The sequence below is a fragment of the Vipera ursinii genome (assembly GCF_947247035.1).
Source record: "Vipera ursinii genome assembly, chromosome: 2".
NCBI lineage: Eukaryota > Metazoa > Chordata > Lepidosauria > Squamata > Viperidae > Vipera > Vipera ursinii.
The window spans coordinates 123,954,371-123,966,382 of record NC_139513.1 but is presented as its reverse complement, the minus strand read 5'-3'; the positions used below and the strand labels follow the sequence as shown (position 1 = coordinate 123,966,382).

The following is a 12,012-nucleotide window of genomic DNA, read 5'->3' as shown; positions in this document are numbered from 1 at the left end:
CCTATTTTCCCCAGAACAGCTCTGTGAGATGGATTGGTCTGAGGATGACTGACCTAAAGTTACCCAGTCAGCATTTATGCCTAGACTAGAACTCCTGATTTCTAGGCTAGCATCTCCACCACTACATAAAACTAGTAGTGATTAAGACTGGAAAACAAACTCTGATTAGTAAGATTTATTGGAAAAACTGTTAAAGTAATAGCACAGTAATCCCAGAAAGTACTTTTGCTTCCAAATATTGATTCTCTGTAGGCAATTCAAATGACTTAATTGCTTGCTTTATCTTGCACTTTCAAGAAGTGAAGAGGAAGCACCTCTGTTTTGAGAAGGCAGGCTGGCCTGCAGCTGTACGTTTACACAATTTATAGCCAGCAGATTCTTTGAAAGTGTGACAATCCTCTCTCACACCTATTCTATACTCCAAAAAAAACAAAGCTTGCTCAGCCTATTAATATTTTATTAAAAAAACTATATGCTCTCATGCCAAACTTTACATTGCTATTTGTAATTTATATATATTTTTTCCAGATTCTCAACATAACGTTCAGTATCCCTTCCTGCTTTATTTTCCAGTTTATGCGGTAAATTGGGTTATCAACTTACCTCATCACTATTTCTTAGCCAAGTTCACTCAATGACATTTTGTGACTGGAAGTAATCTTAACTTAGTCTTCCAGCTCTCATTTGCAATTCCTAATCACCATGTTGCAGAAATAATCATTAGGATAGTCCAGCGTTTTGGATTCATTCCCCCCCCAAATGCTTTCAATTAAAAGTGAAACACATACATGACACACACCTAAAACATACTATATACAACATATGTATAGACCCACACCCCGACATATACATAACAATAAAATATTAAATACTGTCCATCTTGAATATATAATGGAAGGAGGAAGCTTGAGAGTTCACAAGGTTAATGCTGTATGGAATGAAACTGGCTGAATCTGGATGTTCTGCTACGGATACCACGAAGCCTCCTCCCAGAAGGTAACAAGGAAAACAGGTTGTGAAGAGAATGAGTAGTGTCCCAGATAATCTTACGGACCCTGTTCAAACAACGCTTCTGTGGTATGTCCTGGATGGGAGGGAGGGAACTGCCAATGATCTTTTCGGCCATCCTCACCACCCTCTGCACTGCCTGTTTGCAAACACCTGTTTGCAGTTCTTTACAGCAGCTGTATGGTTTATCATGTGGCAGCTACAAAATCCCAAGAAAAGGTACATCTGCACTGAAAAAAATTGCAGATAACTACTTTGGCATTATGATGCAGTTTCTTGGAGTAAAATCTGAAACACTCAATTGCCATAACTGGTCTTAAAACTGATACAATTGTTGATGTCATCCAGCATTCATGATTGACAAATGCTTCTCAGGCAGAAATGTATGTCTCTCTGTCTTGGGCAGGATCTTCTTGAAGAAATGCTTCTTTAGCGTGTATCCAAAAGAGATCACCCACAACCACTCCCTTTCCAGGTGAAAAAACCTTTGTAATTTTGGAAACTGCAGACAGTTTTCACATAGCAGACAAGCTGCAAACCAAAGGGGTGGAAAGAAAAAGAAAAATACATTCTGTAACCTCTGAATAAAATCAGAATTTGGAAAAAGGATTTTCCTAGTAACACATTGGCACAATTCCAAGGATCTAGAGGAAATGTTAGCTAAGAATGTACTAATTTAGCTTCATTTTCTGTCTGTTTGTACAATCAAATAATCAAACTTAAAAATTCAACCCGTGTATTTTATGCAAATTAGCCTTTATATAAGACTTGCATCTAAAGGAGAGCACATTAGAACTACATTGGTATCTGCCAAATCTTTTGTCCTGAATTTTAGAGGCACTGCCTGATTGTAGTAGCCCTGTTTAGCCCTATATTTTTATTTGCTATACCACTGGTGGTTTTGTATGTAAATTTGTTTAGTGATTATTGAAAGTTACAACAGCACTGAAAAAAGTGTCTCTTTTTGACTGTTATGATTGTTTTTCACATTTACAACCGTTGCAGCATCCCCATGATCATGTAATCAGAATTCGGATGCTTGGGAATTGGGTCTTGGCTTATAATAGTTGCAATGTTCCTTGGTCACATAATCCCCTTTTGTGACCTTCTGAGAAACGAAGAAAATGGGGGAAGCCTGCTCCACTTAACCATGTTACTAACTTAACTGCAGTGATTCGCTTTACAACTGTGGCAAGAAAGGTCATAAAATGGGGCAAGACTCACTTAGCAATAAACATTTTGGACTCGATTGTGGTCATAAGTCAATGACTACCTATACTTAAAAAAAATGGATCAACTTTTTTAAAGATTGATTCATCTCTCCATGGATAGAAGGGCCCAATTCTAGTGCCATGCCTGTTTCTCACCCAAGAGGCAGTTAAATTGTTTTTATCTGCTTTTTCTCCTTTTTTTAATTCATTAATAAGGTGCATGCACATTGTTATTTATCAATAAGGCATGCCGGTTGTGAAGAGCAGGTATAGACATCCCCCTGAAAGCAAGGAGGCAACAGCAAAAACAGCATCAAGGCAGGAGGCAGAGTTAAAGATTGTAGGACTGGATGTTTTCAGGGAGAGCTGATTTGAACTCTCCAGCCTTACCTCTACAGATTCAGTGGTGCCGCTACAAAAGCAATTATATATTTTTTTTATGTGTACCACAATTTAGTGAGAGAGCTTAATCCAATTCCTAAAAGTACCAATTCTTTACAGCATATTCACTGAATAACCCTAAAGATCACGTTTAGGTCACATTTAATTTACAGTATTCTTTTTCAACATCCTGCCTGGGCTAGAATTAGAATTTATCTTGGAAAAATCCAAACAAGGACACTTTATTAATTCTAGCTGTATACTAGAGAATGATTATATGCAGTAGAATGATTGTAATGAAATAATTGTATGCATGTATGTTTCTTAATTAACTTCACCTTGAGTACAGAGCTTCCTGCCTTTGGCAGTATCTTAGACTGGTTTCAAGTTAAAGGTGTATATGAGAAACTGTGTTGGCTATTTGCTCTCCAGGGAATACAAAAATCAAACCAAAAGAAAATTTTGAGCAATTTGTTTCAATACATGCAATAATATAGGTAATAATCATGTTGAGGTTGCTAGACAAATATCGTTTTCAACCAAAGTAAGTTTATAAGCTAATAGTAACTAGGGCCTCTTGTCAATGCTTCAAGAACTTGATTACTTTTGATTGCAATTATATTTCCTAACTTGATTATATGTGTAAATATAAAGCCAATGTGAAAAACCCTTCTAGAATAGGATCTGGCTTCAGTTGGAGAAATCAACATTCACATCCTCATTCACTCAAAACTGGCTAAATTTAGGCTGGTTGTTCATCTACCTCTTAACAGATAATATGGTTAATATAATACTTACATTACACTTGTGTCGGAAGCACCTGCTTCTTAAAATAGTTTTGAATATATCAGCATCCCAGCTAATATGTCTCCTTTGTCTTAGGAGTAACTAGTATTAGGTGTACCAGAAACAATGAAAAGCAATAGTAATTTCTTGTACAAAGCTAATATGTAGAAACGCTCATTGACCACCTTGGTTATTACCATTCTTACTTTAAAGCTGATATGAGTATCATTAATTTCACACACACACACACACACACACACACACACACACACACAGAGTATTGTATATAAATCTGGAATGGTGAGTTTGCTACTCCCAGTCGTTGCTGGATTACAGCTTCAGCTTGTCTGATGACCAGATGTAATGATACCTGTAATCCAATATCCACAAGAGCACAGTCCTCCTTAGTTATGTCCCCTAAGTCCCACTGAACCTAGTGGAGCTTACTTCTGAGTTCCTTAAGACAGTGTTTTTCAACCACTGTTCCGCGGCACGGTGTGCCGTGGGAAAAATTGAAAAGTAATTATAAAATACTTTCTTTGTGTTTATTTGATTCCTATTCAAGAGAATTACTTTATATATAGTCAATATAGGCACAGAGTTAAATTTTTTAACATTTTCTAATGGTGGAGTGCCTCGTGATTTTTTTCATGAAACAAGTGTGCCTTTGCCCAAAAAAGGTTGAAAAACATTGCCTTAAGATACAATTACACTTCTTTTAGGCCTGATCTTTCTTTCACAACAGAACCAGAATCATTAGGCTACGCCCTGCCTCCATGTGTAAGGTTTACTATTTCACAGCTTCCCCCCTCCCCTGCTGACAGAGGGGCTGGGTCTTGCATGATGTGGGATCCTCACACATGCTGTTTGTTATTCTGCCCCTTTCTGAAAGTTTTTCTTTCGTCCTACAAAGAAAAGGCAGGGTGGGGAGGCCAAACAACTCTTTGAAGATACTTGACTTTCTATGATTAATTGCAACAAGGAGCCCACACAAGGGAGGGAGGTTATTTTTGATTTATTGACATTTCTTTGTAAGAACAAATTTATAGCAGAGGGAAAGCAGCTTCTTAGAGGAATATCAAATGGTTAAAAGGTTCCATGCACTCTTTGATGTCATGGCCCTGTGGAATGTGGGAAAGGATTGAAGGACAGGGGCTGTTTATTCATAAAATAAAGATCAGGTACCTGCTTGTTGGCAGATTTGGAGCTAGGCTCCTGTTTAAGAACTTAAGACAGCACTCATTCCCGAAGGTGACAAGAGCCCTTGATGTGGCCAAGTCTTCCAAGCATACTCACCCTTTCCACACACCTCTAGAAGGTGGCACCTGTTTTTCCCATTAGAAAAGTAAAGACATTACCTGACTATGAATGGGAATCAGAAGGGCAGGGCACAACTTCAGATAGCTACCATCTGCTCCAGGAATTTTGTTACAAGAAACTCCCAACAAACTCAGTTATTTTAGGCAACAGTGGACAGCCACTAAGCACCCCAAAAGAGATAGAAAACAGAGCTGAAGTTGTTGAAGTTGTCATTCCAGTAAGTCAGCAAATTTTGTAGGAAATTCCATATTACAAGTCTATCAATCATTTTGCTTCTGAGTTCAGCTCAAGATCTTCTTAGTAAGAGGAATACAGGTTTTTCATTCATCAGGTTTCTAGAAATCCAGAAGCTGTGGAAATTAAGCATTTTAACATAAATAACAGATTTGCCCCAAATTAATTAACAAATCTGAGTTCCATTTGCCCAGTTATTACCAGTTAAACATATCCCTGTAAAAGGAGATTAAGATCCCTTTGCCCATATCCGTAACCTATTAATTATGGAATCTGAGATGCTGTCATACCAACTGTGGCAGGATTTTTTCCACGTGTTCCACTTCCACCCTAGTTACATCCTCAGTCCGAGCTTGCCGTGCCCCTCGTGCTGCTGCTTCTGCAAAAGACACAAATATAGCAAGCAAAAATAAGTAGGTGGGACATTGGGAAAGAGGGCAAAAATGGCATATCGGGAAGGTTTTTCTTAATAGAAAAGGGTTTGTGATGTTTGTGATGCTTTTTCTTGTCACCATTATTATAAAAACAGAAAATTACTAGTAAGCAAGCATGTGCTCTCTTTATATGTATACTTGACACATGACTAGACTTGTTATATGACTAGATTATAAGAGGCAGAGGGATCCTAAGTAGTAACTCATGAATTAACATTTCTGGGAAAGTTCTGATTTTTATCATCCACCTAAGTAGTAACTCATGAATTAACATTTCTGGGAAAGTTCTGATTTTTATCAGCATGCATACTTATTTAAGCAGTTAATATTAAGATGAGAAATTAATTCTGGGATTGGAATAAAAAAGATTTATGAGTGATACACTTGCTTCTGTTAAAAACATCAAAGGATGAGTAAAAAGTTTGGAACTTCAAATAGGATGTAGAATTGCACAAGAAAACGTTAAGATTCTACAGGCCCTGTCCCACCCCTCTATGACTCAGTCCAGTTTAATTACTCACCGCGAACAAATACTTTAAGCATTTCAGCCATCAACAACACAGCATCACCACTGGCTGAAAGAGAAGGAAAGTTCCTGAGACCATGTCTAAGCATCACCTTTTCCCACACACATTCATGCACATGCAACTCCGGAACCCATACACCACGACTATTTTTCAGTTATTTCTCATGTTCCAGGGCACGGTCTCACCACAGAAACATTTGGGAAGATGTCCAGCAGCAGTTGGCCTCTTTGCAGAGGCAGAAGGGAAAGCAATTACCTCGCGTTTTGTCATCTTTGAAGTGGAGCTGGAGCAGTTTGTTCACGGTCTCCTGCACAGAAAGGGACTCGGTCAAGAAGTGTTAATGGAGAAAAAGTGAATCTCTTTATCTTTCCATTTTAAAAAGCTACTCAATAAGTAAAGTAATATATTTTAGGTCAGCTTGTTGGCATAGGGGAATACATCAAAAGAAACTGACCAAATACATTACCAGGTTTAGATCTTATTCTCTTGAGAGCAAGAGGGAAACAACTATGGAAGCCTTCATACCTGCACAAGAAGAAGGCCCCATCATCCACCCTTCTTCTGGCTGCTTGGGCCAAACTCTAATTACTTAACAGTATATCCTCCATCCATTTCTACCAGCCATCCCACCTGTTTACAATTACTTATTTCGATGAAGGCTATGCCTTGTTTTTTTATTCTTTACTTCTAGGTTTTCTGGAAATGGTAGAAAACCAATAAAGTACATTGTTAGGCATTTTCCATTATTCCTATCAACAGAGGTGGTTTCTTTTTGGGGTGGTGGTGGTGGGTGGGTAAAGACATACAAGAGAGGCTTTTTTTCCTCAGTAAATAGGACAATTTTTAGAGGAAAATAGAGCTAAATGTATTAAATGACATTTAGCTGATTTTAGTCAAGTATCACATAGGCAATATCTTAATATGCACACCTCAAGGGAAAAATTCTTCTAGTTTAAAAGCAAAACAACCCTCCTTTATTTTTTTCTGTTCTTATTAGAACAAACAATGCAATTTCAAAAATAATGTGATATATTATTATTCTACAACCAACATTTACGTCTACTGTTATGCTAGTTAAAACTGGTTGCAACCCACTGGTTTGGCTGGGACAACTATTATTTTGTTTGTGATTTTCAAGAACTATTTCCAATTAAAGGAGCATTTGTCTCAACTTCAAAACTATTGGACTTTATGCACTTTGGACAGTGCAAAAACAGAAAAACCTCTAAGTATTTAACACAGTAAATCTATAGATACATCTACTAGTTAATGAATTCAATGGGCTTTCACTTGGATAATAATAATAATAATAATAATAATAATAATAATAATATAATAATAATAATAATAATAATAATAATGATAATAATTTTATTTATATACCGCCCTTCTCCCGAAGGACTCAGGGCGGTGAACAAGAATAAAAAATACAAAGTTACAAAAGTTAAAAAAGAATTAAATATATGCCCACTAAAAACAGTAAATACAAATATTAAAATAATAATAAAAGACCCCACCAATCCCCCATCAAGCCAGGCCGGCTTGTTCAAATAAGAATGTCTTTAGATCGCGGCGGAAGGAGCGAAGATCAGGCGCCATCCGGAGCTCAACCGGTAACTGATTCCATAGCTCCGGGGCGCCCACAGAGGATCTCCCCCTGGGGGCCACCAATCGACATTCTCTGATCGGTGGCACCCTGAGGAGGCCCTCTCTGTGGGAACGCACAGGGCGGTAGGGAAGTTGATGCCGGCATAAGGGGCATTTATAAGGGGATATAAAAGTGTATCTTCCCAGGGTTTACAAATTTCACAGCCATTCCTTGGTTAAAAACTCATACCATTTCTGAATCTTGAGCTCTAAACCAATACATTATTGATTAATCTAGAAAGTAAGGTCACATGTATCAAACTTTTTTTAGGTTGGGGTTTTTTAAGTGATACAATATCAAAGTCGGTGCATCAAACCTCAGAAATTCTAGCAATTCTGCATTCTACATTACCTAAAATTACATAGCAATATAGCAATTTTTGATAAAAGACATAAAATGTACTAGAAAACAAAAGTGATGACAAAAATATGATTTCTTTGGAAACTTTATTAATTTGTATTTAATAAGACAAGCTGCATTTTTCTTCCAAAAGTGAAAGGTGAGCCAGAACACTACAGTTTAGTAATTGCAATTCTAGCAACTGAAGAAACTGGTAAATGAATCCATGTATGATATATAGCAACCATTTTAAACAGAACTTGATACTAAAAGTTTACATGTGATGGACATGAATCACCCCACTAATTAAGTACTCTTGGTGAGTTTACTACTTAATCAAACCGCACCCAGACATTTTAGAAGACCAACACACTGAGGGAAATAATTCCATGAATTGGTCTTCTGGGGAAGAAATGGCGAGTTGAAGATCAATCCGTAGAAAAACAGCTTTTTGTAATTCCTCTCCAGACAAGAAGAGGATTTCAAAGTGCCCACAAGTGCTCCAGAGAGTTGCCCTCTGCAGGTCATTGGTGAGTTTAGAGCTCTGAGAGACGAGCGAATAACCATCTTGATCAAACCAGGATCAGCACCTTTGAAAGGACACTAAATTCATGTACTTTCTTTTTTAATCACTTTTGGAAATTTATTGTTAACAGTTTTTCAGCTGTTAGGAACCTTTGGAGCAATACATTTTACAGCACAAAATGACTTTCGTCCAATCCTTAGTGAAAGAAGTTATTAAGGACAAAAATTAAGTAATAAACAGTAAAGGTGATTAAAATTTTGATTTTAAAAAGTTTCAAATGGCTGTGGGTCCAGATAACTTTGAAATAACTTTTTGGAATTAATTATAAAGAACACTTCTCATGGGAAAATACAATTTTGAATCCTTTTAAAAATGAAAAAGACTATAAAAATTGGCATTAGAGGAAAATAGATGCTATGGAAGAGGTTTTACCTGACATGATTGAGACAAATTTGAAAGTGGATTTAAAAATGTCAGGCTACAAGAATAACAAGGAAAAAGAGGTTACACCGGATATACAAAAGATGCTGATGTTTTAATAATTAAAAGGATTATACAAATAACAAACTAACATGGATAATTTCTTACACTAGATTTACAAGAGAGGCATGTTAAAGAAAAATGTTGTGGGAAGGGCAAGTATTGAAAAGAAATCAAGTTCTGAGACATTGTTTGAAGAGAGTAAAGATCAAGATTATAAGAAGTAAAAGGAATGAATATAAAGTTAGTTTATTTGATCAAGGCTAAAATAGATATCCTGCCTCTGGTAACCCTAAATGGACATCTGCTGATATGCCCGAAATGACAAGGTTTTATGAATGCACTTACAGATAAGATATAGGATATAGATTTTATAAAAATAAGAAAGAAGAGATCATTTGTTGTATTTTAAAAGGTGATAAGTTACTAAAATTGTTTATACTTGCTGTGACAAAGGGGGAAATCATCTTTTATATTTATTTTGTTTTTCTTTACTATATTCTTACTTTTATTTTTTATATTTTTTCCTATTCTGCATCTTCTATTTTTTTAATCTGTTAATTTTTATTGTTGTAAATTGTAATCTTTAATAAAATTACCATTTAAAAAAAGAAATATTTCTGTGAATTATAAAGAGAACCAAGAGTTTATGAGCATGGTAAGAAAAAACTAGAAAGAACTGAACAATTAAAAAGTAGTTCAAATGGACTAATAGCCATTGTTAAATATCTGACAGATAGATGGGGAAAAAAGTGTATTTCCAAGCAGACCTAATTTGCTATTCTGCTCACTTTTACTCAGATCACATATTTATGTAACATGATACAAAAATATATTCAGTTTTACTCAGATCACATATTTGTGTAATATACAAATATACACAATACAAAAGCTATCAAAGTAATAATTCTTAACAAAGAACGTCCCAACAACTGCCAAGTTTACAGATTTTTTTAAAAAAATATTTTCCTCTCTTGCTCATGTCAGGAAGGAGCTGTATTCTCTCACTTCAAACGTTCTAAAGCACCGTTTCTTCAACTTGATGAAGGTTGGATTTCAGGGAGGGATGAAAGGAATTATTTGTGACAACCTTCATAGGCTTATGCTAATCAGAATAAATAGGAGGAGCACAGCTTTATCTCTTTTCTTGGTAGTTTTTCCAGAATTTTCCTTCCATGAAAGATAATAGAAGAAAAAGAAAGTGTTCTGCCAGCTCTAGAGCTGGGTACTTTGTCTTCCTATGCATGCAATTGTGTATCAAGTCAGACTACTGGTAAACCAAGTTCAATATTATATATCCTGCCTAGCAAGTTTCTAAGATTTCTGATCTTTTGCAATTGCACTTGCCAACACTTTACTAAGTTGACAAGTTGTGATTTGTCTTCTGAAACTTTGCACTTGGGCTTAGGCACACTTAATGTAAAACTGAGCTATAAAACTGGGCTAATTAAAAATGCATTCAATTAGGCTCTTGAAGTAATTTTTAAAAATACATCTTTTGTACAAAAGAAGCAGGCAATTTGTGTTTTACTGCAGGCTTAATAAGAAACAAAATAGGAAATGAAAGCTCTAGTGCTATCTGCTGTATCATTCTAGAATTGCTCCAAAGAATTTCCTTAATTCAACACCTAACATTCACTTGAAGAATCATTAAATGATACATTTGTGTGTCTTTTAAAATGCATTCCTGGATAATGATAGTTATTAATATACAGCTTGAGAAGTTGAGTGAAAGGTATTATTCAGTACTGATAGCATTTTACTCCAAAGTGAATTCAACATCTATATACATTTCCTGGCCTCTTTTAGCAGTCTGTCCCCACCTTCATTACTTTACTATCCTGACCATACTGCCATTCTATTAGACCTTTCCTAATCCTATCTTCACTACATTTTTAAGCAAACTATTATTCTGAGGATGCATGACCTTTTTTAAATCACATTTTATTTTTTTTATTTTATGGACAATAGTCCAATTTCAATACTGTGATCATCTCTCTCCATGAATTCAGCAGTATACTGCATCCCTCTATTAAATCCCAAGCATTATTCAAAATTAAGTCTGACGCTGTTTCTTTTCTAATCCAAGTTGTCACCACTTTTGAACATAACAATTTATATCTAATTGCATGTTCATAACCTTGACGTGCTCTTATCCATGTCACAAAGATAGCGCCAAGGTACAACGCTCAGTATACAGTTTTACTCCTACAACAAAAGCGCCTTTGCCTTCGCGTTATAATGTAAAGCTAGTGCAAATACCTCATGATGAATAAGCAGTCCTAGATTATGTCATAATAGCAATATTAATAATAAACATTTATTAAACTTCTCCGTAGACGATGTTAGGGAGGCAAAACAAGAAATCACCTCCGGCGCCCCCATTCCAGGATACCAGAGAGACTCGATTTCATTTTATAGCCCAACCCCAACTTAATCTATTTCTAGCTTGTACTTTATAGGCGCCGCCAGAGTCTCTGAATTGTCTTTTATCTCCTGGGCATTTCCCCCTAGCCTAGAGTACTAATTTTTGCTTTTCAGCCACGCGACCTCATTTCAACTTGACGGATTCCTATTACACAGACTCCATTCCCAGACTGCCGATAGACCAATGGACTACCCCTCCCTCAGTTCAAGTTGCAGCCTCCGTCCTGCCGGACAGCCGCATCCCCGAGCCTTAAACTCTTCTACTTTTGCAGCAACACTTCTGGCGCTTTACTCCCCCCTGGGATAGCTGCTCTGTATGGTAAGCCTCCGGCCATTCCCACGTGTTACGTCTCCCGTTACATCCCGGTACGGTCAAAACTTCGAATTGCTACGCCTCTTTTCCTTTGTCACACATCTGAATCCTAACCCAGACCGTCCAAACCGAACTCTTTTTTTTTGTTTTGTTTTGTTTCCCCACTGTTTTTCTCGGCCTGTTTCCCTAACCTTTTTGAAGCCTCCCGCGCATCCTTCCCTCGTCTCCATTTCACATTGCATTCCCTGGTTAGATTCGGCGCTAAAACCGTCAGAACGGCGCATGGCATGTTGGGAAATGTAGTTCCTAGAGTCCCACCCTCAACCGTTTACTTCCGGAGAAGAACGGGGCCACCAGACTCTTAACAAGAGGCATTCT

General features: G+C 36.8%; 1 protein-coding gene across 1 annotated transcript; it reads right to left on the bottom strand.

Annotated features, from left to right (window-relative positions):
• Positions 1 to 4,391: 4,391 nt before the first annotated feature.
• Positions 4,392 to 11,876, bottom strand: CENPX (centromere protein X; the record flags this gene model as incomplete). Its single annotated transcript, XM_083357238.1, has 5 exons — positions 4,392 to 5,056; positions 5,231 to 5,319; positions 5,896 to 5,949; positions 6,157 to 6,208; positions 11,826 to 11,876. The coding sequence occupies 5 exons, from the start codon at positions 11,874 to 11,876 to the stop codon at positions 5,042 to 5,044; spliced, it is 261 nt and encodes an 86-aa protein (XP_083213364.1). The 3' UTR covers positions 4,392 to 5,041.
• Positions 11,877 to 12,012: the final 136 nt, after the last annotated feature.